General features: G+C 45.0%; 1 protein-coding gene across 1 annotated transcript; it reads right to left on the bottom strand.

Annotated features, from left to right (window-relative positions):
- Positions 1 to 1785: 1785 nt before the first annotated feature.
- Positions 1786 to 22808, bottom strand: TMEM201 (transmembrane protein 201; the record flags this gene model as incomplete). The annotated part of the gene is made up of 11 exons (XM_079545404.1): positions 1786 to 1883; positions 2317 to 2448; positions 2910 to 3200; positions 3856 to 3927; positions 4235 to 4452; positions 14585 to 14788; positions 15268 to 15659; positions 16246 to 16422; positions 16942 to 17136; positions 17684 to 17804; positions 22705 to 22808. 11 exons carry the CDS (start codon positions 22806 to 22808, stop codon positions 1786 to 1788), a joined length of 2004 nt encoding a protein of 667 aa, XP_079401530.1.
- Positions 22809 to 27185: the final 4377 nt, after the last annotated feature.

The following is a 27185-nucleotide window of genomic DNA, read 5'->3' on the forward strand; positions in this document are numbered from 1 at the left end:
ATTTTGCAGAGTTTGAATCAGCAGCACTAAAGCCCTGCTCACTTTGTTACATGATAAGGGCCTGGCTCATGTGAGGGACTAAGTGAGGCTGTGGTAGGATCTCAATAAAACATGCAAGTAAAAAAATTAAGTGAAAGGAAGGGTGATCATCACTCCAGGGTGTGAATTTCAGGGTAGGGCAGAGAATTATCAGCAGAGAGATGCTGTGTTTCTGTGCACGTGCAAGAGTGCAATAAAGGGAACAAAATCAGGACCAAGAGGAAGACACAGGAAGGTTAACTGTAATTCAAGATGCAAACACAGGACAATGGGATGAAGAGAAAGGAAAGAGAAAGGATATTTGAGGTAAAGGAGACCAAAGGAAGAGACAATAAAAAAAAACCTCTTAACAGTGTGAGTCCTGTTTCAGAAAATACACAGCTAATATGCCAGTTGGCTCTCTTTTCACCAGGTATCCTTGGCATGTTGGTAGTTCTCCTCTCTGTATTTGGGATTTAAGAATCAAGGCATAAAGATTGTTTTTTTGTGGTTTTTTTGTATTAAACAATTTTGAGTGCTCAGCATGATGCTCTACATGGCCCCTGAACTCTAAGCCATGCTGATGACTCACCCAGAAGTGGAAGCACTCAAATTATAAGCTGCTTTTGAGAACCTAACGCTACTTTCTTTGGGTTAGAAAAACTATCTTTCCAGAAAGCTGCACTGTCCAGAAGCAGCTCTGGCATCTCTCACTAAGAGCACCGTGGTATTTATTTATGAAATATCTTAAATAATTACTTTGCAAATCCCAGTATCAGATAGAGGAGCCAGTTTAACACAACGCATACAGTCAGACAGCTCCTCAAGTACCTCCCAGCAGATACATGCAATTTACAGCAAGAACAAGCTATGCAACTCCTGCTTCAGTGAAAACACCACAGCTGGAGTTGGGAGCTAAAGCCCTTCAAGTGGGGATCCCTTCTTATTACAACAGAATTAATGTCTCCTACACAAAATAAAATTTAGGTTTTGTCTTTCTAATGCAGACCACAAAAGGATGCCTGTTTTGGATTTGTACATCTCTACAACAGCACTGGTTGGAGGTATGCACCAGAGAAGTTTCTGGGAACCAATAAGATCAGAATGGGAGTTGGTGAGAGTAGCCTCAGGGCAGAGCCTGGGTGGAAGCACACGGTCATATAAGATGCAAGAAATATGACAGAGCAGTCAGGGTAACCAATGTGATCAGACAACCAAAGAAAAGTTCATGGATAATTGAGAAGAGAGTGTCAAATGAAAGGGAAAAGAGGAACCACTGACCAAAGAGGCTGAGAATGCTGTTACTGTAGACAAAGCCCAGCACCAACTACTATGCCGTGCCCTCCTCAGCTCATTTGTTCTAATTCTAGTTTTAACAGCACCGTCAGCATGAGGTTAGTATGTCAGGACAAAGAGCTGAGGGGACATTCCTTACAGTGCAGCTTACACCTTTTCAGGCTCATGTCTCAGATCAGTTCATTTGAAAGAAAGCGTATGGAACATTTGAACAGCCTCTGGCTTTGAACTAGGGCTTTCTGAGAGTTCTGCTCACCTCCAGGGACAATCCTGGAAGTGATGGCAGCAGCCAATAGGGTTCCTTGTCATGACAGCTGACTAAACAGTCGTTATAAAAACACAAAACAAAGAAAACCAACAGCATGCACCAGTGGCACGGCCATTAGAGATGAAACCGTGGTTGAATTCATCTGGTCAAGGAGTCTTCTTGGAAGCAGGTGGGACCAGTAAGAAAGGAAGTGCTGGCACAAATCAGCGCAGGCTCCGGTAGACATAGGCTGATGTGAAGATAGCATTGAGAGTCAGACTCACTGCCAGCAGACCTCGGAGAGCGGAGTTACCAAAATGACCTTGGTGGAAAAGGAGAATACAAAGAGAGAAAGGAACAGTAGGAGGAGGTGTTAAAAGAACTGATGAGATAAATAACAGAGAACACATGCAGCATTCTCTCTTTGCCCAGTGTTTTCACTGTAAGCAGAAATTTCTGAAGCACTTTTCCTGTTAGGAAAGATTCCACTGCACTCCTTAGCTCTATTTTCATCTTATCCCTCTTCTGAACACCCACATCCCCACCCCTTGCCCTCTGTCCCAGTTGAACACTCTGACTATCACTACTCTTCAAACAGCCCAAAGAATAGGAATAATCTTGTTAAGGGCTTAAAATAGCAGAGAGGAACTGCTTTTGCTACTTATTTCTTTCACCTTAAGATCAGATCACTACCACAGGAAAGATCTCAGTTGCCCTCATAGGCACAGTGAAGTGCCCATGAGACTTGCACTTACCTCTCCAGCCCACCAAATCTTCCCCTTTGGTAGTTGTATCTACCACACAGGTAGATGAGTGTGATGAGTGATCCTCCTTTCTGATGGAATTATTGCTGCAAATACTGCCTCCTTCCACGGCAGATCTCATATCTGCAAAAAGAGATATAAAAATTCAGAAGGCACCGGCGGAAGTCAAAAGCAGTACAGTTTAGCAGCCTAAAGGTGGTTGTGAGTAACGAACGCTTGCCTGGTAAAATCATGAAAAGATTGAGGATTGGAGCTGGGAACAAAGGCCAAATTTGTTTCATAAGTTGTCCATGTCAGCATCACCAGAACCGTGGTTAAAGGACTTACCAAACAAGGCTGAGGGCGGTGGCAGGGTATTCCTGTGGCACCACTCAGTGAGAACAGGACATCTGCTCTGGCAGAATAGTGGTTCTCCAGGCCAGTGAATTCATAAGGGAGCTTTGGTAGCCTAATAATCATCACCACCTGAGTCTTCCCTAAAGGTTTCCCATCTACCGTACGGCCTAGATGATGCATGACTTTATTTGCAATCCAACTCTATCCTACAAATGCATTTCCAGGAGTGCAGCAGGCTGCCAGCATACCATGCATTCCCCGCTCGCTGAGGTTCTTTTTCGGAAACGAGGACAGCTCAGTTGTAAAGATGTTGCTGTCTGAGTGGGTGTGCGCCTCTGAGCTGGTTGGGGTGAGCAGGGCCTCATTCTGAGATGGGAAAAGCAGCAGCTTCTGTCCTTTCAGGTTCAGTCGGGCAGGGCTGATGAGCGGCCGGCGGTACCGCAAGGAACCTGAGCTGGAAGTCACAGAGCCAGCCACTGATGGTGCTGGAGAGGGGATGCGTGAGGGAGCACAGCTGGCTGACAGCAGGGAGAAGTGCTCTGAAATGGAAATACCCCAGAAGAGAAAAGAGATCACAAGTCCGATAAAAGAGGCACAGTTTTCTTTAACAACTGTTAAGGAAGAGAGAACAGGAATCGCAAACAACCAACAAACCTTGTACTAAAATTCATAATTCATTCAGTTTCTCTCTCTCACACATTGCAAAACACAGAGAAATTCCACACACATTTGGTACATTCAAGGATAAGGTATACTAGTTTGCTGCATTTGCAGCAGCACTAACAGCCCATGATCCATCTGGGATCATGACTGCAACAGACAGGTTCAAAAGGGCAGAGCAGACAGCATAGCTAAATTACCAGCTCTGTGGGCTAGGGAAGGAAAGCAAAACAGAAGAGTTGCCCTAAGAATAATTTTAAGTCTCATTTCAAAGCAATCTCAGCTACATATAGAGTAGAAAAGGGATCCTTGCTTCGTCTCACTGATTTCAGTGTGAGCTCTCCCACGGAGAAGAATACCCAGGTCTTATTTTAATGCAATCTCAATCTTAGTAGGAACTATCTCTGCAGTATTTTCATCAGTGCTTTCACCGGGATGTGAGCAGGGAGGAAAGAATTAAACTGGGATCCCATGTTTCAATCCACGCACTGCAAATCCTGCAGAGATGGTTGTTCAGAAGCCTCAGTGCATTACCTGATGTGGGAGATTCCTTGGACTGAGATGACTGTGAGGCTGGTCGACTTCCACTGAACAAGTAGCCAGAATCTAAAAAGCAAAAACAAAATAGCTTGAACCTACATGGCTCAGCTACCAGGGGTCTATCCTTGAAAAAGGTAACTGCTTCATCTTGTCATCAACCTCAGAAGGGGAGGGGTTCTAAGTTTAGGCAAGAAAAAAAGTCTCCATTTTCCTAAGGAGACTAAATACCAGAGTCAGAATAATGACCTTTTCCCAGCTGCAGTGGAACAGATCTGCCCAACAGTCTCTAAAAATAAAATAAGTGACTCTCCCCCAGAATATTTGGAGTGAAAAGAATCTAAATGTAACGGGTTCCTTCTTTCCCTTGCCTTACCTGCTCTGGCCAAGGAGGGGATGGTACCCAGAGAGAGTGCTCTGTTGAGACGTCCAGGAAGAGAGGAAGAAGAAGTTCTGCGTGGGGACCTGAAGAGCTGCTGGTTTGTCAGCTGGAGAATACTGGGTGGTGTTGGGACAAAGAGAGACGTAGTAGAGGAAGGGAAGCCAGCCCCAGTGCCATTGGGAAACAGAGTGAATGAATCCCCGGAGAAGTACCTGCAAATGACAGGCACGACAAGCATTTAGGAATGGATAGGTTCCAGTAACTCCCTCTCTCAGTTATAACCAGGAGACCCAGAATGCAACAACCTAAATAGAACAGAAAAGAATTTATGGGATTTTTTTGGACCAGAACTACAATGGTGGTTGTATTCTAGCCTAGGAAAACTTGGGTGTGTTCCTAAGTTTGCATTAATTTTTCGGTGCAGGAGTACAAGATACAGAATGCTTTGAGTTTATGGGCACATTTCTATACCTTTGCAACTGGGGAAGGAAGAAATGCTCAACCTTACTTAAATTGTGCACTGACCTGTTCTGCAATACAGGCTGGAATAAATGGTGGGACAGTTTAGTATCTGAGGTCCTTAGACTTCTCCCCTGAGAAAATCACTCTGATATAAATCATCAGAATGTTTTACAAAGTCCTAATGCACAGAACATCAATAACAGAGTGTACTTGATATTTGCTATATGCATACGTAAATTACATACTTAGAAATCTTGTGTCTGTGGGAAACAAGCAGTTATCTGCTTGTCTTTACAAACCAGAATCAGTATCTTACCTCTGACGCCAGCACAGAGGAGAGTGTTTTTATGAACAGTTAGATAAAGATTTAGGCACATTTCCATTTTAAAGCCAGCATTCAGGCCCCTTTGATACAATTGCCTTTGTTATATTTCTGTTGGACTCATCACCATCATCTTACAGATAGGAAGAAGCAAAAAGAAGCTAAGGAACTTGTCCAGGGTCACACAAAAACCCTACAATAGAACGGAGACACAAACCTGGCTTTCTCAACCCTAAACTGAGGCCGAAGCCATTAAATTTTCCTTTCTTCATATATCACAATTAACCACTAATATGTACCATTATAGTCATGCAGAGGGAACCATGCTCCTGCAGCACACTCTCCAAACAGTGTCTCACTTCTAATGTACAAAACACCATCTCTATCACAGCCTCTGGGGAACTTTCAAATTGGCAATAGTAATGGCAACTGTATTCCTAGATCTTTGTTTCCATAGGTTCTTTGCAAGTGAAAGGAGGGAGCTGTAAAACAGTGATACCAACCTGAGAACACAAGATGAGAGACAAAATGCACTTAAAGAACCTGCATCAGTTAGCTTGGTTTTTAAGTACCTCTAACTTCTACTGGTAATACAACCATCTGACAGGACTGGGCATTTAATGCAGTTGTTGCAGTCAGACTGCCACAGCATACAGTTAACATGCAAATAAATTTGCAGTTAACTTCTGATACTCAGATTTCGTGCTGTACCTTTGCAGTGGTTCACGATTTAAGGATCAGCCCAAAGTGAACCATCTCTCACAAAATGACACCGATTTCTACCTTCTTCCCATTCCTCCTCGCAGACACATCAGTACCCATGAGTGCGGTTCCATTCATCACATTACCCCAGCAGAATCTGCTTTGGAGTCTCACTTGTGTTCTCATAGCCTCTAAATTATTGTTTTAAGAAGGGTGAAATGCTGAAAGCATGGGAACTTTGTTTTACATTTTAACAACTGAGTGACATACATGAAAAAGAACCTCCCCTTGAGGTTCTTTAATTAGAAACAGGCAATACTCTTGTCAAATAAGCAATGACGAAGTACTAACAGAATATGAAGGGAATATACGGGTACATTTTTAAATGGAGATACCAGACTTTGCAGCCTGTAATCAAACAGCAACATTTGGAGGTTTAATCTCACTTCTGATGAAAACACTGAGACAGATGAGAACAGAAACCTGGTTTTTCATCTGTCAGAGAAAAGCCAGTAGTAAGACAGGGAGTGGAGGAATACATCTCAGTGCTGTCAGATGATTTACGCACGTGCCACTCTCATGGAGATGAGAGATGTGATGCAGTGATGTTACACAGTGCTAGTGCACGCAGAAGCAGTTCAGATTTAAGATCGTAATTTAAAATACCTTATAAAACTACTTATCTGCTAGTATGAGGCAGACATCAACAATCCCGACCAGCTTAATCAGGCTGAACAACATCTGAGCCCATCAGCCTCTGGTGCTTGCAAGCAGGCCATGCCTTTAACAGCAGCTAGGAACTCGTCAATCTTGCAGCAGAAAGTGCCCAACCTCTTCAGGTTCCAGAGGACCTGGGAAGGGTGTCACGCTTCGCAAACGTGCAGAGAGTCCTTGGGTGCACATCCAGAGACATTTGCCTCACCACACATACAGACATGAACAGCAAATGGATACATACTGACATACTGACCTCCAAGAGGGAAAACGGATTTGAAAGGAAATAAGAAGTGCAGGTCAGAACGGATACAGCTCATCTCAGCAATATCTGCCACTCACAGTGTCTATGAAAGGTCAAATCAGAGCATCACTTGTGAACATCACTCTTTTTTCCTAACTTTGTGCCTTTCCTACTCTTGTGCAAAAGGATCCAACTTTACACAGCTCCCTGCTGCACAGAACAGCATTTCTGACTTACTGACTTTTGGCTGCTTTTCACTGAAAGAGAGTGGGATACATTACAGTCTTTCATCACTTCCAACTACAATCTTGTCAGTAGCATTTTTACTTTTTTGGATTGGACTTCCAAAGCCTCTTCTACTCAACAACCCCAAATCTCAACCTCAGCATGTTAGTGCCGTCCAATTCTCTGGGCAGCCAATTCATCATCCAGAAAACTACTTTTCTATTTTTACCAAGGAAGAGTTGGACAATCTTAAGGATAGCACAGTACCTTAGGATTAAAGGCTGACCACGAATGGCTTACGTGCAGCTCTACTCTGAATAAATTCCTGCAACATGCACAAAACTCTCATCCTTCTCTATGCACTCTTCTCTAGTGTTTGCTACCGTTGTGCCAAGAGAACTAGATGCTGCTAAGAGGCAGGGGTGCTGTCATGGGATGGATGAGATTGGTCAGGAGAACTAAAACTTCCAGAAGCAAATGGAATAAAGCAAGAAAATCAAGAGGGTCAATAGGGCAGGAACAGTCAGATCACAGTCTTTTGCTCTCAGATGACTGCATTTCTCCAAGCCATTTGTGTACATGATAAAGTGGCTCTGGCAAGTGGAAAAAGTAACCAAGAAAGGAAGAGGGGGGAAAAAAAAGGCTCTGGAGTCAGATGATTTGTGGAAATAGGGCCCGGAAGCCATTTATTTCAGAACTTAGTATTGAGAACATCAAAAATCGGTATCTTAATTAGTGTTTACAATGATCACAGCGTTACTAGACAGTTGGGCACAATTCCTCTACACAGATACTTGAGAAAAAGAAAAAAAACAACAGAAAATTAAAGAAGTGCATTACATGGCATGGGACAGTACACTGCCCTGAAGAAGCACCTCCTGCCCGTACAGCCTCCTCTCTCCCAGTATCTCCCCCTCCTACCAAAGTTAGCATGTGTTTTTAATTCACATTTTAACTGCAGATATGCTGCACCACCCACAGGATAGAGAGAGAGCATGGGTCAGGTCAGACTACAGACTATAAATGGGTCCCTTCACGCTAACAGGTAACGTGAAGAGTCAGGCAGCTTGCTGCATGTATCCAGGCTGGTTTGCCTGGAATCAGTCAGGGTACCACTTGTCAATCATTAGGTAAAATGTTTCCTTTGGAATCAAGTTCCCATCATAATTTACCTACAAGCTGTCCCTGTGTAACTGCACTACGTACTGCAGACAGCAAGACTGCTGCTGCACAGACTGCAGAAGCAGCTCACTGCTGCCTTGCTCATTGCTAGCTGCAAAACAAGCAAGTTTCTGTAAGCTGATGCACAGCCACTTGTCTGTTCTGCTGCATTACATCAGGCCACCAGCCAGTTCCATATCCTGTGCCTCCGGTCAAAGCGATAGAATCAGGAGTAAAGAGCGATATGGCGAATAAAAAACAGGCACGCAGGGACAATAATGTTGAGAAAGCACAGGTCCCAAATACATTAAGATTTTGATGCCGGAACAGAGCCAGGAATTTCATCTGCTCAGTCTAAGAATTGTTTTCTCCTACTTGTCACTCTGCTTTAGGTGAAAAGGGAGGGATGAACTGCAGCTGAAAAGGCTCCAGCTGCCAGGTCCTGCACTGATACCTTTTGGAATACAGATGTGATGTTTGGCATCAATTTGAGCCCCCCCCCCCCATCTGGTGGCACGAAGGTGTGTGCACATTCCATGTCTGCAAAACACAGACATTGGCAAAATTAGAAGGTTCAGAGGACCTCTTCCCTGCCTGCGTACTCGATAGCTTTGGTCCCATATGAGGCTTTACAGGGTACTCCTGGTACGCTTCAGGACTGAGTACTGCCCCTTTCACGTGAGAGCATTTGCTGAGTCTCAAAGGAGCTTTAGGTGCACATGCAGGTGATGGCACACCTGGAAAGAACTGACAAGTTTACACGCGAGATCACACAAGTTCAACGGCAGCTATTTAAAACCTGAAAGCCATGTTCTGCAGCTCCCCACTTTCACAAGCAGAGTCAGTCTGGAGTAATGAAACCAGCTATTAATTTGATCAGTTTATATAAGTATAAATAATTTGACCACAATACATCCATACATGACTTCTACAGTATTTAAGCATGATTATTAGCTTCACATCATTTCAGCTTACTCAAAAAATACTGAAGTTAAAATAAAACACTACTACACCATTTCTACATTCCTCTCCTGTCCTCACCCTTTGACACACCCAAGCTCAGTTCACTAGGGCATGCAAAACACAGACGTAGGAAAGGAGAAGTCATGAGAAAGAAAGGAATATAAATATAGGGTACCTAAAATTGTAAAAGGTCAGGAAGGGGTCAGTTGGCATGCACAGATATCAGGGAGGGCTTCAGGAAGACCAAAAGCAGCAGCAGCAGAGATACTTACTCAGGTGCTAGCTTTGGGTTCTCACTTCAACCCTCATAGTGTCTGCAGAGTCAATGAAAATCCAAGAGTATATTCCAAGTACGTTCATATTCCCACCCACACTCACTGGTGGTAAATGCAGGACAAAAGCACGAGCCTGCCAGACGTGCAGGCATTGCTGTCCCAAGCTGCAGCTGCAACAGTTCCACTGAAGCAGAGCAAAGTAGTGTTGTCAGAAAGTTCATCCAGAGAAAGGCACTTAATAAAATCACCTTGAGCCCTTTATGCATCTCACTCTGCTGAGCAGGGCACGAGGTGTTTTGGAGCTGGAAGGCCAGGCACGGCCGCCATACGAGCTAAGAGAGTCAGCCATGTTGGGCTGGAGCAGGCTTGATTTTAAGTGAGGCACATACTAAGAGTTCCTCACCAGCTCAGCTCCACTCTGTAGTCCCCATCCTCTGGTTCAGACAACAGCATAAGGCCAGGGTCAAAAAGCAGCACCTAAAATGAGAGGCTTTGGGGGCCCAATACCCTCTGATTCTGCTGAGTTATGGTGTTGGCATCCTCTAGCCTGCATGGCTGGGAGAACCCTTAGGCAACAGAGCTGTATCTGGTGACCACAGGTGACTTACCACCTGTTTCTCTGTAGCTCGAAATATAAATACTCCAAGTGAACACAAGAGGCTCAAAGCACCAACCAAGTGGTTCTGGATGATTTCTTATCAGTGGTTTCTTTGTATGTTACCAGCCCTTTGGTAGCTATTATTTCCCTCAGCAGAAGGAAATGTGTCATGCAAATCAACATCTCAGACTTGCAAGGACAGTGACACCATGCTCAGATGTGGGGTTTGCACCAGAATGACTGAGCTGCTGGCATGCACTTCCTTCTGCTGGAGCCTGAAGGGGAAAGAAATCTGCCACAGTCAGATGGCATTTCTAACTGCTGAGCTATTTCTTAACAGAACCCCAAGGCCAGGACACGAGATTGGTAAAGCACCTTCCTTACAGAAGCTACAGCATGGCATATTGTTTAGAAGAGTCTATTTGGCATTGAAATCAGGTACTGTAGGAACAGTGTCAGAAAAGGCAGCAATAGTTTCCTTAACTAGAGTTCTATATTTTCCAGAAAGAGTTAGCAGTAAAACTGTTAAAATAAGATAACTGAAAATCATCTTCTTCAGACCTAAACGTCTAAGGAGGAGCTCCAAGGACACAACTGGTACAGATCTAATATTAGCAGTTTATAAACCACTGGGAAAACAAACATCCTTTTCTTTCTTGCTTCCCTCTCCTCCTATTCCATCAGCCCAACAAAACATGTAAGCAAGGCAAAAAGAGAACTTCTAAGAGACCAGAAATGCAATTGCTGCATATTTGTTCCTAACGCTTTGAGGTTTTTCGTTTTTAGAAGCAGCAGCTGCACCAACTTGCTCAGGCACCAAATACTGGGAAAATAAGCTCAAGTCTGAAGCAAAGACAGCTTCTTTGGCATGAGGAGTCACACTCCAACATCTGCTTTGTTATTTTGTTTTGCTTTAAAAGTTTTTCCAATTAAGAGTCCAACAATTCTTCAATTGTAAGGTGAAGAAAGCACCGCAGAGACCAAGGCTTCAGTTGTACAGGCTGGCCACAGAACGAAGCAGTTTTCTGGTGTTCTGACATGCAACATTACTGCAACCTGTAAGCATACTTCACTTGTATTAATTTGAATAAAGTGAAGACAAAGAGTTCTTGCCTCAAATATTCTTTTAAGTAATATTATTTGGGCTTCACGGTACAAACCCCACTCCTTCCCCCAGTTCTACTGCCTGCTCAAGAGATTTTGGGCACAGCTCCCCCCCATTCCATCATACCACTGCATGGGAAAAAAGGCAAGAGAGTAAGAGAAAGGATCAGGCACAGAAGAATGATGCAAAACAACAGAATAAGTGTAAAAAGTGCCAGAGCTCAGAGCGCAAATACAGAGCATATTTAAATTGAAAGAAAAAAATTACATTCTGCTAAAAAGAAGAGAACAGCTTCTCAGACTTATGGGGCCACAAGAAATAGGACCTGACACAGCCCTTTCAGCTCCTGAAAGTAAAATTTCTGAAGAGGCTGACCAGCACCTTTGGGTGCTGCCACCAAGTTTCCCTGCTACAGGGCAAGAAGATTCAGATTAATTTTATTCCTTCTAAAGAAAAGGACCTTGCCATTAGAAACCAGGCATGATGTTACTGAGACCATTCCCACATACCTCAACAACTTGTCAGCTACTTTCCCTCACCTCACCCTTTTTTCCTCTTCTAAAAGCATGGTTCCTCCCACTGTTTGGATATACCCAGCAGCAGAGCAGCAAGGGGAAACTGTTTACCTCTGCAAGACCAACTGCTTGCAATCTCACATGCTAGAAGGAACCTTCAAGTTCTACATGCAAACGCACAAGACAATCACAACTTAATATAAATGAGTACCTTCCCACATTTCATTTTAAAAACTGGAAATACTGAAGAGAAAGAAGGGAGCAGAAAAAAGGCCAGAGGTCTTATTTCAATAATGGACATAAGGTCATCTAGGTCTTTCATGCAGGTAGTTTAGAGAATGACAGAGCTGGCACTGGATTTGGTTCCACCATCCATTTCAGTAGGTGGATTTGTCCACCTGAAGAGACTCTCAGAAGAGAAGATGACGGCAGGAAAATTGTGTTGGAAGGACAGCTGCAGTAAGGAGTTTTCAAGGTCTGAAAACATTGCAGTGATCACTGCACTGGAGGGAAGGCTGAGCAGACAGTGGTAAACCATCTATCTACAAAAATATATGCAGTTGTTTGCTATTTCTATCTTTTCACCAGCCTACTGCTGTCTTTATTAATACTGCTCCCTTCTTCCACCAGCTGACAGGACAGAGGAGCCTGTGGTCTGGTACAGACACCAGATTTTTAAGGCACACTTCCTACTAAATCTCCTAATAGTGAGAAAAAGGAGCCAGAGTGACTACAGAAGTCTAAGTCAGTACTAAGGACTGTGCATATTTCAGGCTTTTTTTCCTGCTTTGATGAACTCCCGTGGCTCCTTGTAAGTACTTACTTTAGAGGAACTCTAAACTCAATAAGTATCCATTGCTCTCATGGAAAATAAGACACAGTAGTTGTTATTCAGCATTTTAGAAGCCTGAGACTGGAACAAGGAAAACTGGAGTTTGGAGGTGGAAGACAAAGCCTTTGGGTGGGGACTGCAAAGCACCAGGAAACAGAAGGGCAGAACCAGGCTCCGAAGATGCTGGTTCCCTTTTGTGCACATGTAAATAAGCAGCCACCTGAACAGCATCGTTTGTGAGCACCAGAATGGAGAAAGGTGTTGTGCTGGCTTGGAGGTGGATACAGCAGTTGTTTGAAGGCACCATTAAAACTATTTCTAAAGGAGAGCACGCATGGGAAATAGGTTCCCATGTCCCCTTCCAATGCCAGCTGCTATGTTCCAGGCACAAAGGCTTTCATCCAGGAGCTGTACCTGCCCATGACACACTCAGCTCACCTGGCTTACTGCCAATGGATCTCTACAGAGTTTTTTGTTAGTGCTACATTTGTGCTTTCACAGTGCATATTGGCTTGAAGAACAATAACTATGAAAGCTATGAAACATATTTTGTTTCCTTAAATAGTGTTCTTAGCATTTCACCTGCATCTCCAGTATCCAGGAGCATCTGGATCTTTCAGTGGGAGATGCAGAAACTTCACAGTGAGAGCTCCATTCTGATTATTTTAGAGTTTATGCATAGGAAGATCAAGACATCCAGCTAACTTATCAGACTATCACCATGGCATGTCCTGCCTGCTATTCTGAATATAATAGCAGATTTCCTGGGACAGTGCTGTTTTCTCTAGAAAGCCCACCTCCAACTGCAAGACCTGAATTCAGATGGGAAAATCAGCGGAGTGCCTTACAAAAAAATGCACAAGATAATCAGACTGCTTACCCATCAAGGACCCAACAAGCTCAAGCTTCATTCTGGGAATGCAGTAACCCAGCCATCCAAGCTTTCAGCAGAGGACTGCTAGGCTCTCAATTCAGAAGTTACAATGTCCAGGCCCCGTTCTTTCGGTGCATTAGTACCAATGCCAACTTCCACTAAGACACCCCACATTCCCTCCAGTAACAAACATAATCCATTTCTATTGCTACGGGTCCTGCAGCAGAAGCTCCCACCCCTCACTACAGCATATCCTCCTGTGTTCTCAAGAACCTGCATTTCTTTTTAAGTAAAACATTAACTGGATAAGCAGTGACATACAGCAGAAGTCAGCCATATAGCACAGCACAGCGTTGCAATACTGTATACCTTCTCTTTCTAAGGCTACAGGAGTAGAGGAACACAGCTTCATCCAGTTGTGCTTTTACACAGAGGCTCCTCTTACAAAAAAGAAAACAACCCAAACAAAGAAGACTAGCACAGAAAACAACAGCCACTGGTAGAGCTGAAAATTAAGCCTAAAATATTTTCAGATATCTAACCAAGACACTCTGAGCTACATAACCTTTTAAAGCACCCTTTAAAATAAATTATTGGAGTTCCAGTCAAAAGGACTTCAAGACTCCTTTTCATTTAAGATAGGAATCCCAGAAGAATGGCAGAGCAAGACAGCATGCAGTTAAGTGATGCTACACAGTGGAAGGCAAGAAGAACAATGTTATGGACTACATGTCCCCTCCTTGCATGCCCACACACCATGCAGCGTTACTACAGCACACGCCAGGAGGACTCAGAATCCAGAGGCAAGTTTCCATCAGTTTGAAATTAAAGCGACCAGCACCATCAGAAATTGAATGTGGCCCAGGCCTCATTGAGTATCAAGGAAGAGGATTCCTCTGTGACTGGCTAAGGATGGACAGGCAGTGAGAAGAACCAGAAGGACAGGAGAAGCCAGAATCTCTTTGGCTGGAGAAGCAGGATGGGAAGGAGTCTGCATTTATGGAGCAGTTTGTGAAGCAGTTGCTGGAAGAAGTGGCTTTGGGAAGGTTGGATATTTGCACTGCTGACGTAGGATTCAGAAGGAAGGGAGAAGGGATGCAGCAGGAGAAGCTTCCTTGGCTAGCACCAGCAGTGGGAATGCTCCAAGAAGCTAACACAGTGGGAAGCAAGGATGGCAGGAAAAAAATATATATATAAATATATAAAAGAAGGAAAGATCTTCACTGCTTTTCTAATTAAAAAAATAATAATAAAAGGGAGAGAAAATAAAAGGAGGAGAGAGAAGCACCAGTCGCACAGAGTTCATAAGGCTTTTTTCCTCCTTCCCCCAGCGTCACTGCTCTGGCTCTGACCTTCGGGGCCGGTATCTCCGCTGGCCCGTTGATTTCCGCGTTGCCACTGCTGCAGTGAAGCCCACCAAGCAGCATAGGGACGTGGTGCCAAATTTGGCTGTATCTAGCCAGCTGGGTGTTTCCATCTTCAGGTATCTCTCAGCTAAATGCAGGCTCATCACTATGAACCACAAGACTGAAGCAAATGCATCAATTCTTCGGAGCCTGCAATGTCAAAAAAACCAAAAACAAGCAGTGAAGATACAAGGTAAGAGCTGAAACTTCAACAAATCCCATCCCATAGCTGTGAGGAAGGGGTGGGAAGGGAAAAGCTGGGGAAAGAATGGGGAAAGTTCAAAGGCTGAGCAGGCCATGTGCTGTGGGATGTATCACCCCCAGCCTTTCCCACTGCTGTGCTAAGTACCCCCAACAGATTAGTTTTACTCTCCAGCAGATGACACAGTTGCACTGGGAACTTTCCATTCACTGTAATTCCAGCTTAAAAGGAATGAATCAAGGCATAGAAAAGAAGTAAGCTCTGCTGTTAAACTTGCTAGAAACCCAAAGAAGAACACGGAGAACAGTGCCAGCCAGTACTATTGCTACGTTTGCCATTCTGGGGCTGCCCCATGTCTCACTGAGTCAAGACAAAACTGCCAATGCAGTTTTTCTTGAGTTGGAACAGCAGTAAAGAGCACACCCACCTGATCCGCCCAGCCAAGAACATTGCTAGCAGGCAGGTGAACAACCCAAGAACAGCAAGCGCCATCTGATGATTCTTCCCGTAATCCCATGCAGCGCTCAGGTTCTCCACCATCTGTTCTGGGAGCATGTGGAGCAGCTCCTGCCAGCCTGCCACCGTTATGGAAGTGTCATTTCCCAAGTCTGCATGTGAGCTGGTGCCAGTCCTGTTCTGAACAGATGCTGGACTAGAAGAGACAGGAGCAGGGACTGCAGCATTGAGCGAGAAGGGGTCGCCTGATCCATACAAGGCCAACAGAACCAGGAATGCACAGCTGAGGAAGGCCAAGAACCGCAGAAATATCACCTGAGCTGGTGTAGTTATGGAAGTAGTGGAGGAAGATGAACACAAATTCTGCAGAGGAAGGGAAAAACTTCTTGTTAGAAGCTGAAAAAAAAATGCAGTAAGGTTTTGAAATGGTGCTTTACTTAGACTGTATGGTTTACTGAACAGTTCTGTCCTTGTCCATCTCTGTACTGGACTGATGCTGGATGGGACGTGGTAGGGTAGCAAAGAGCAGAACTACAAGCAGAAGCCAAGGTCTGCTGGGCACTGAGCCAAAGAGGTCATAGATCACCTTCCATCATACTTATTTCTTTTTTTCCTGAACTCTGTAGTTTCCTGCACTGTACTCATGACTTAGCTTCCCTATCTCCCCTTTTCTGCCTGTCCTACCGTTCCAATTCCACTCTTTCATGATTGCATTTCAGGCAATCTCCTAAATGACACCAACAAGACAGAAAGATCAAATTAACATCAGGGAGTATCTGTGCAAACTATTCCACATCTTTCTAAACTTCTGCTAAGCATCCATAGTCCAATTTAGAAAGTCCCATGGCAGCCACCAGCACTGATATATCCCCCAGCTATAAATTCAGGTGCAGAGGCACTGATTTTTCTGTACTTTCCCCTAAAGTCCCTCCTCTCTCCTGCCACATACCTGAGTATAGGTCTTGTCTGTCTCACGGCGTTTGAAGTGGTGGCTGAGCAGCAGAGCCCGCAGCTGCCGATTCTGATGCTTTATGTAATATTCCACAGCAGCCTGGCATGGACGACACAGTTTGTAGGTCTGCTCCAGATGGTGCTTATACACCTCAATCTCCTCATCATATTTGCCCTGATGATAGGAAAAAACAAACAAGTAGGTGAGCGCTGCAGATCCCTTATCAGTCATTATGCTCACTTGTGACACATGAATGAGGCATGCTTCCAGACGCCAGAAAAAGTCCTGAAACTAGATCTGAAGAATGACTAAGCTGGAGGCAAGCCATACAGCCAGCTTCCCATATAGCTCACCAAGCCTCCATATACCAGAAGAGACACATACAGCACTCACAGAAAGCTTCTGTTGTTCTTATGGGAATCCCCAATTTGTGGCCAATTTTTCTATAGCCAGTTCTGCTGTTTTTGTTCACATCTCGTGAACACAGATGATAAGACAGAAAACTAGACTAGCCTTTGCCCCCAGCAAAGCACATGGCAGAGGGGCTGGAACTGGATGGTCCTTTGGGTCCCTTCCAACCCAAGGCATTCTATGGCTCTGTAGATGAAGGGCCACAAAAGACACACGGCCCTGCCACGTGGAAAGCAAAGGATGAACGTTCTTCCATGATGCCAGCCCCTAACCAAGACTCACCTCCTCCCTCGGTGAGAATGAAGCGAGCTGTTTGATCTTCGTAGTTTGATGGTTGTTGCATTTCTTGCAAAGCAGAATTTGGCTGCTCACCCACTGCTGTGGTTTGGTGGGATCACAGAAAGTTGTAGCACCTGAAACAACATGGTTAAGGTGTTCCATGTACTGAGCGGGGATGGGCTTGTTGTAGTCTCCATTCTGAAAAGAATCAAGAAGAAACCAGGAGGAAAAACAAAAGTGAGATCGTATAAAACAAAGCTAGGTGTTCTCTAGCTGACAACAAAATCCTCCAAGCTCTGTACTCCATAACTAAGTAACAAAAATAAAAGTGAAAAAGAGATAAAAACACTTCAGATTTTCTCCTCATCCACTGTTCCATACATCCAATGTGAGCAGTTGTTGGCTTTTGGTTTAAGAAAGGCCTTGTAATTTGACACCCTATGGGACACAATTCCTCTATTCCAAAATACAAAAAAATAATCATTCCATATTAAAAAAAAAATAAAAATCTTCAGAGATACTGGTGAAAATGACAAACTTTTTTGCCCTGCTTCAAAAGGCAAAGGCCTTGCCATCACCACTCCATGTCAGCACATCCCCGTGCACGCAGATGCTCTCTCAAGTGTGAACAAGTGTACTGAGCAGCTGGTTGTAGGTGCTCAGCACAGAGCCACCAGCTGTCAATCTGCTGGATACTCAGCCAAGAGCACCTCCCCAGCCACCCTCCAGGCAGCTCATCACGTACCTCCTGGAAGCCGTTGTACTGCTCGCAGTTGGGGCAGTCCCAGCAGTTGCGATTCCCATACGGCACCACCGTGTCCTGATTACAAAACCAGCAGTTCACTGTCACATGTGTGGGCTTCTTCCTGTTAGGAACAGAAACGTGTCAGGCATCAGCATCAGATCTGATGTGAAGGAAAGCAAAGGCTTTCAAACAGGGAACCGTAAGAGAGCCTGGAATAACAGCCAACCTTCCCATTCAGTATGTTTGACTGTCTGACTCACAGTACTTATTTCAGCAACGAAAAGAAGAACAATTAGAGTAGAAATAAATTCCTGCCTGATGCTAATATCTCTTTGTGCTAGTACTGTGGACATGCCAGAACTTTATTAACAACCTTGTGAATAAACCACTTCACTAGCTTTTCCAGAGGTACATTTGGGAATAGAAGTCATGTTCATAATCACCAGCATTCATATTCACAAAGAGCTCAGTAGAGTATCTGCTTAACATACAAGATCCTGGGAATGGTCCATAAAAACTGTGTATGATGGTATTCAGAAACCCAGGAAGTGAGCTCACTGCTACGGTGCTACCTGCCTTGATTAGGATGGAATTTTTCAAGGACAAGTGCTTATCAAATTAGCCCAAGGTGCAGGCACTGTAATTAGCTGTTTCTTCTAACAGCTCAAGCTAAAAAGAAGGAAATGAGGAATCATCAGGCCTTCCCCAGTTTTCACATTCTGGAACTGAAAAGATGAAGACCAATCTAATCATCTGGACCATAAATCCCTTGTTTTGTTGTTGTTGTTTTTAAACAGTTACTGCAAGAGAAACAGCTGTGACATGGTGCCATTAGAGGTTTTGACAAATGTTTGAACAAAAAACCTCAGTACGTTGGCCCTTGAGCCTGTCTGCTCAAGAAGCTCTGCATTTGTCTTCAAGTCTGGAGCAATATCCAAGGGGAAGCTTCACATCAACACAGCTCAGCTGTCTGGACTTAATCATAACCTGCCACAATCACACCTCCAAGAGAGGCAGCTGCTCAGGCAGAGCCCAAGCAGGGACTGGCCTTGGTGGCCGTGCAGACAGACAGGTCCAGCTGCTGCCTGCCCCATTTGCTGCCCAGCTCCGTGAAGCTGTGAGAGCCAGGCAGCTTTTACAGGAGAGTGTCCATATAGGGCACACACATAAATACACCGCTGTGACAGATGCATGTTTGCTAAAAGTTGGCCCAGTCAGAAAAAAAAAAACAACAGGACCCCACACAGTGATCTGTGCCCAAAGGGACAGGGCTGCTGGCAAACATCAAACATCTAGAGCAGCACTGAAATCAACTGAGCAAGGCAGCTCAGTGAGAGCCTAGAGAGCAAACAGCAGGAGCTGAAATGGCCAGGTTGGGAGTAGCTTCCTTTCTCTTTGCCCTCTAAAACATTCCCTGCTCTTGCAGTGTTCTGTACAGAAACACCTGAATGCTGAAGAAATGTGATGTGGAACCCTGCAACCAAACAGGCAGGTGGCTCTCCCTTAGTTACACAGGCTTTTATCACAGCAGTCACCCTTGCGGCTGGATGCCTATCATTAAGATTCTTCCCAGCTCCCATTTCCATAGACCTCGTCTTGAAATCTGGTTTGTAAAACATCAAATCCTTGAGCATCCTGTTTAAGTATGAATTACAAGGATAAACTTGAAACAAAGCACCAAAAAGAAGCCTGCAAAGTCACAAAGAGTGCACAGAGGATTCCCTGCCAGATGCTGAAAGGAAATGGCTGGAGCTACTAGGGTGACAGATTCTCTTCCCAAAATAGATGTACACTCCCATGCCCCTCCTAAGATCAATGTTCTCCACTTAATTCTTTGCTTGATTGCCAAGGGGGTTCAAAACAGTAAGCATTCTCAGATAAAAATACAACCACTGAATCTGACAGGCATGAGAAAGAAGAGAAAGAAAAGAAACACAGAAAATTAAGTGGCTAGTCCACATTACCCTTGAGCTGTCACTACTGAAGACCCAGGTAAAAAAGCCAGGCAATGGATGGACTGCAACACCTCGTGGTGCCAGTTTCATCCCACTACCTTAAGTTAAAAGCTGTCAACGTATAATGCAAAGGATTTAGCATGCTAGCCTACTACAAATCCTACTGTGCCTTGAGCATAGACTTTGACAGCAAGCACAACCTAAATTCCACCTTCAGATGTAGGTCACAGCACAGCTCCTTGAACTAATAGAGGCACTGGAGCAAAGTGCCTCAGTCCCTTGTTGAGCCATCCTCTGGCACTGGTGAAAAGAAGAGATGCTGTACTTCAGCCTCTATCTACTTCCCTCTTCTGTGACACGATGGAACAGACAGAAGCACTAAATTCATGGATAACAAAGGTGGAAAGCAGAAAAAAAGTAGCAAAGCAGGATTTGAACTGTTAATACACTCAAGACCCTTCCATCTTTACCAAAGAGGATTCCTCTTCTCATGCTTGGAGTTAAGGATGTGCTACCAAGGGTTAAATAGCTGCCATTCACTCACACAATGTATGCAAAAGAAATTGCTACATCCTAGATTATTTAGGATAAAAAGCAATAATCCTTCCTTTCGTAATGCTGCAATCTGTTGCCATAGAAACGTGAGGCAAAAAATAAAAATAATTTTAAAAGTCTGGTTACAGAAAGAAGAAAAAAAGGTCATCTGAGGCAAGAACACATAGGTGGGGTGCTAATTTTCTAGCAACTGGGCAGGACTTGAACAACAGCAACAAAAAAAAGCGTGACTCTCAAATACAGACTGAAAGATGTTCAACTACCCACACCTTCACTGAACCCACACAGCAACTGAACATCATAAACCAGAGCTTCTGAAGTCAGACATCGTTATGAGAAGACAAGCAGTGCAAAACCTATATGAAAATCTACCTGTGCTCAATTCTTTACAGAGCAGCAAGAAAACCACCTGCAAGGAGTTTATATTCTAACACTGCATTAACGTGAATCAGCTTCCCTGGACAAAAGAGCCACCCTGCAAAGTTAAATGTGAGCAGCAAACAGCAATTGAATTACTGCACGTTTGCTGTACCAGCTTTAAATCTAGTAGCACACACACCCTAACAAGGTGGAAAAATTGCCAGGTTTGGACTGTTTTCTATGCATAGGGTTTTTGCATCAATGAACCTGATGCTGAGTTCAGCTCAGTCAGGGAAGCTCAGCTTCTGGGTAGCACTCACTGACCTGCTGCAATTCCAATCTGTGCTGTCAAAAGGGGTCTTCCAGGGCCGACCCATTGTGAAAAAAGCATCCCAGCTGTCTGGATTCCAGCAGGCATCCAAGTGATGGTTCCTATGAGCAGCCTCTGCCACACTGACCAGAACAGCCCCAGAAAAGAGTCCCTCACAAGGTACTCTCTATTGGTCCTGGCAATAAGTCAGTAGCCAACAATCAGGAGGGGCACAAAAAATGAAGGAAAAATGACTACAGTTGCAGGTCTGAACTCAGCAAAGGACTTCCAAGAACCCCTAAGAAGCCAGTAGCAAAGCTGTGATCTCAAAGGAAGACCACAAACACATCAGAGTTTTTCTTTCAGGCCCAAACTTGTAAACCTTAAGGAGCTGCCCTGCTTATCTGAGTATACATCAACTCCTTTCCTGCCTTGGTAAAGAAAGCAACCCTGTAGGATGCTGCCACAGTTACCGCAGTGTAACTCTACATGTTAGCAGTTCCGGCAGCACTGCTTTGCACTAAATTGTTCAGATTTATTTTATTTCCCTTTCTATGGGAGCAGAAGCAGTTGCAGAAAAGTCACCTTGTGCTTACCTATATAGTATTTACTTGCTCTGAAAATGGAACCAAACTGCACTAACAGCAAAAGCAACATCACATCTCCTACGAAGCTGCTACCTTACTGACTCTGGAGAACTCATTAAACTAAGGCAAAAAAGTAACTCTGGAATGGGACTGAAAAACAAATGCAGAGCCCTAAAGAATTATCAGCATCACGTGACAGAACTATTTACAGCTCGACAAGGACTTGGTAAGAAATGCTTCCCATTCCAGAGACATTTTGACAAACTTAAGCACAAATTCCACCTCTTGCCTCGAAGGCACATCAGAGTCAACAGGCTCAAAACCAGCTACCTGCTTCACTTCGGATTGCTTTAGGCCACTCTTTACTAAATACACCAATACCTGCGTACAGGCTGACAGAGCGCTGATGCTGTATACGGTCATATAAACTGAAAACACAATGGAGCAGACATGAAGGGTTTTGTTGTGGATACAGAAGCACGCTTCTGTTTTGAAGCATAAACCTGACAGGATCGTTCACACCACGAGCCTGTGAGGCCTTCTTTTACCCCAGCACTCAGCTGATGAACAGCCCGTTCTGTTACAGTCTAACATGCCTCTTGTTCTGTATATTCCCATATTCCGACCGTGCCAGATTACAGTCTGCAAAATTAAGCTCTACACCTTTCATGCAACCCGCACCCTGAACTCTCTCTAGATGCTTTTCAAACTTCGGCTTTAACCGATCTGTTTAATTTTGTCCTAAGGTCAGAAACACCGCACGCATATCAGAACAAAATGCCTACAGAACTGCGGTCGCTAAATAATTCTGACTTCCCAACCCGCAGCACGGCACAGCGCTCTGCTCCTACAGCGATCACACCTTCCCCCAGGAAGCAAACCGCTCTCCTCGTCCCGAGCACCAGAAGCACATTAACAACCAAACCCAACGCCGGGACTCCGGCGATCCTTGCGACACATCCTACGTCCCGCAGGAAGGAAAGACGTTCGGAGTATTTTTTAAAGTGCGGCTCCCACCCAGCCGACTCCTCGGGACACAAAGACACGGAGCGATTCCCGGGAACGCGGGAAACACGCCCAGCCCCTCACCGGGCAGAGCCTCGGGTACGCGGAACCTCTTCCCCTCTTCCCAGCTCCCCCTCCCGCCGCCTTCCCGGCCCACGAGGCCCTCGCGCCGCCGCCCCGCGCGGATCCTTCCCGCCGCCGGGCCCTCATCCGGCCGCCGCCCGCCGCTCCCTCCGATCCGGCCCGTACCTCCGCGCTATGCGGTACAGCAGCAGCCCGGCGGCGGCGGCGCACACCGTGACGCCCAGCCCGGCGGCGGGGCAGCGGGCCAGCAGCGCCCCGGCTCCGTCCATGCCGCTCCCCCGCCGCCGCCGCCGCCGCCACCACCGGCGCCGTGACCTCGGCGGCGCCGCTTTGTACGCGGTTCGGCCGCCCCCCTGCCGCCGCCGCTCCGCCCCTCCTGCCGCCGGGGGCGGGAGCCGTGACTCACGGCGCGGCGTGAAAGGCCGGAGTCGTGCGGCGGCGGCTCCGTGAGTCAGCGCCGCAAAGGCCGAGATCGTGGCCGCGGAGGCGGGGGCGGCCGCCGGGCTGCCGGCCGTTCCGGGGGGCGGAGGGGCCGTCGTGCCTGGCCCGGCGCCAGGGCTGCGCGCTGCCCGCTCCGCTCTGCTCTTTTTTCTCTTCCTACGTTGACACGCGGTGCTGCCGAGGCGCCGGGCGTGCCGCAGCGAGCACCCTCTGCAGGGAGGCTCCGGCAGCAGCAGCTCGGCCCGGCTGCAGGCCCAGGCCTGGAGAAAGGCTTCCAAAAGGAACATCGTCTCTCCCAGGGCCTCTCGCGCACGGTGGAAAGCAGGGAGCTTACGGGAACGTTGCCATTTACGTCGACACGTGGTTTTGAGGGGGGCAAGGAAAGTAAAATAGTGGCTGAGAGAATTATGAAAGCGAAACCGATAGAAAAATTGAAAGGGTTGATAGCTGCAGGACAAGGGGAAATGGTTTTAAGTTAAAGGAGGGAGGATTTAGGTTGGATGTCAGGGGGAAATTCTTTACAGAGAGCAGTGAGGTGCTGGAACAGCTGCCCACAGAGGCTGTGGATGCCCCATCCATCTCTGGAGGTGTTCAAGGCCAGGTTGGATGGAGCCCTGGGCAGCCTGGGCTGGTATGAAACAGGGAGGTTGATGGCCCTGCATGTGACAGTGGGTTGGAGATTTGTGATCCTTGAGGTCCCTTCCAACCCTGTCCATTCTGTGAATAAGTTCTTTACGAGACACGAGACGGAGCCGCCCCCTTCAGGAAAACACAAAGCCCTTCCACTCTCACCCCTTCCTGCCGATCTGAGCTCCCTTCCGTGCTACCCTGCAAGCAACACGCTGCAAATCACAGCTCCCTTCAGCCAAGGCACACTGTGGCAAGTCGAGCAGCAGCTGGAGGGGGCTGTGGAAGCAGTTTGCTGCCTGTAAGCCAGCAGTTGAGAACTGCTACTGTAGGCTTTCCTCTGTCTTGTTACAGGTACTATGGCTTCATGGGAAGACCCTGAGTGTGATGCGAGCAGTTTTCCAGTCAGGCTCACCCAGCTCTCCCCTAGAAAGCAAAGTAACCCATACCTGTTTCAGCTCTGCCCCTCTCAGCACATCCAGATGGGAGTCACTGTTCTTACAGAACTAGAAGATGCCTTGACAATCATGCCCTGCTTTTACATGAAGGTAAGAGGTATGAGATTGATCCTGCCTCAGACTGCACAGCTGTTTTCCTGGTTAAAGAAAACAAACAAAAAAACCCTTCAGTGCAACCAATAAAAAAGCTTAAAATGTGGGCAAACCAAGTTGTGCCAACACTGTTTTTAAAAAGCTAAAACTGAGCAGAAGTTTAGAACTGAGTCCAGCTGTTTAATTGCAAAGGAAAAGCTCATCACAGACAAATGCTGTGCTGCAAATGACCTCTACTTCTAAGCTTAAGTGTGGTTGGGATCTTAACCTCATTTCTATCTCCACACACTTATGCATGGGAATGAATTATATGGAATATGGGATAAACAGTGACTATTTCCTCTTGATAAATGGGAGAGGGATGCAATTTTTTTCATCTCTCTTCCATTGTTAAGCTGATTATTTAGGGACTGTTTTATAAGACCAAATGAAGGAGGAAGTGCAACCCAGTCATTTGGCACATCAAGTCTTTCTGCAGGAACTCCAAGCCTTCTGCACTCAAAAGCTTGTCTATTCTTTCTGCAGAAGGCCCTCCCTTCCTACTGACTGTATCTGTATTATCAGTCCAACCATAGATGCATTGTTTACCAAGAGTTTCCTTCTTAAAGGAACTAATAAAGAACTTCTGCAAAAATAATTATAAATGCTGACAAGGGGCACAATCACAATACAAGAAGCATCACAACAATCAGTGATATGAATCAAGATAATTTTGAGGAATGTCCAGGCAACCATGGTTGGCCAAAGGAAGGCACTAAGTCTTTTAGCATAAGATTTTTGGGAAGATTGTCTACAGCTTCCAAAAAACAAAAGAATGTTTCCAAAGTTAAAATAACCAACCTGAGGAGCTCATTATTGCAGCAACATGCTTTCAATTTCAATTTAACTGGTCGTTTATGAATAGGAACTGACTTAGTCCTGGTTGCCTGCTCTGCTCCAGCAAATTAAGACTGATTTTGTCACAGCTAGCAGTACAGCTTAAAGAACAACTACAAAAATCCAGAATTCCTCTTTTCCCACCAGAACGAGCTGAAGCAAAATCCTACTCACTTTCTCTAAGTCCCAAACCCCTCTGCAGTATCATTTAGTTCCCCCATTCTTGGATAATAGCAGTCTACACATGTGACTAACTCTAAGAGAGCCAGAGTGCTGTGACTGCACAGGAATACTAATTCAAGAAAGCAAACCTCAGAAGTTTCAGAGCAGCAGCACAAGTGTCCTGGTTCTTAAAAATAGAAACAGTACTGTGTGACAGTTTTGACATCTAGAGAGAGACTAAAGCTTTCACTGCTCATCATCTCCATTAAAGATGGCATCATCTCCATGTCAGTTTTTAGTTACTCAACTGTTTCTTATTTTAGCTTAAGGGTAACATGATATGTTCTTTTCAGTGAAACATAATAGAAATCAGCTATTTTTGCACTGTTTTGCCTCATAATGAGGCACACACACATTCTATCACTTGTACTGTGCTCCTCCATCACACTGATGTCAAATATGACATCAAGTACCAGTCACCAGCTAGGTTTGAATCCATTGTATTTCTGCAATCAAATATTAACCTGAAAGCTTTCTCTTACAAAAGAACCCTACTCACTAACAGGCTGTTTCTTAATGCTTTGCATGATCCTTCCAAGTCCGAAAAACAGCTCTGCTGTATGTGCTCCTTGAAGTCAAAGATGTCCATGAACATTTGCTTATGCTCAAGAGCTCAACACCTGCTCAGATCATGAGAAGCTTACTGTTCTGTTCAGCAGCAGGGAAGAATGAAGCTGGGCTCAAATGCTGCAGTGTTTGTTTCAGCTGTCAAAGCAAATGACACTAATGAATAGGAGAGCACAGAGTATCCAAAGCAAAACACAGATCTTATTTAAGTTCTAAAATATTTTATCCTGCTGTCTCGGGAATTATTATGCAGACTATCTTTTAATCACAAGTTACTACTGCAACACAAGCAGTAAAGGTATTACTGAAATTAAATTACTGAAATTAATGTTCATGAGAGGGCCAACTGGATCAACTCTAGGATATTTTATTTATAACTGAAAGGTGAGAACTATATCATGAGTAGTGTTGAAGAGTTCCCCTTCAATATTGTGTTTTTGGAGGGGCATAGGTAGATACTGTATTAATGTGAAACGTAGCACTGTTGCACAAGACTGGCAGATCCTTCTTATTTCATTCTCTAAGAAATCAAACAGTGATAAAGAAAATACCTACACAGGCTTTGCGGCTTTTTGGTGCTAACTCCAGCGACATGACCATGAGATAACAGACTATCTCAGTTCCACTACTGCTGCTCTACAAAGACATCAAATAAAGAGGGATTTATTCCTGAATGTCGTACTGTAAAGCAGAATCCAGAACTGCATTCAAAGACTGTCGTACTTGAGCCCTATCTTATCCTCTCTTCTACTTTCCAGGTCCCCAGCATTGAAAAACACAAAAAACAGCTCCGCAGTAGAAAAAGGCTTAGGTCAGGATACACGACCAAAGTAGCACATCTCATGGAATTTCTAAGGGTGGCCATGCCTCAAACACTGACTGTCCTTATGCTCTCAGCCATTCACAAAAGCAAGGTCTAAAAGCAGATAGGACAGGTCAGTCTGCAAACACTGGTGCACAGATGCACAGTGCTGTAACTAAGGACATTTTACTGAAGAGCTTCCCACTTCAAAATCTTATTTTGCAAATGTTACCAGTGTAAGTGGCTTTTTTAACAGATTCTGGTGTGCCTCTTGAACGCTGCACAATGTTTGCACAGCAAGAGGTGATGCACCACAAATAAACTAGAAGACCTCTCAAAGTTATCTGGACGTAAGCTTACTTTAGTGCTAAAAGATGATACAATTGCAGTGGTAGGAAGACTAAGTTTCAAAATTCCAAGCCAGTTCTTCAGTTTTAATACAGTTTAATGAACATCAGTCCAAGAGACCACTTGATGGTATGAGGTACATTCCTTGACCACAATGGCTGTGCTTAAGGAAAAAGGACAAACATATACTTAAATTAAATAGTGTAATTTAA

This window comes from Tetrao urogallus, assembly GCF_951394365.1.
Source record: "Tetrao urogallus genome assembly, chromosome: 21".
In the NCBI taxonomy this organism is placed as follows: domain Eukaryota; kingdom Metazoa; phylum Chordata; class Aves; order Galliformes; family Phasianidae; genus Tetrao; species Tetrao urogallus.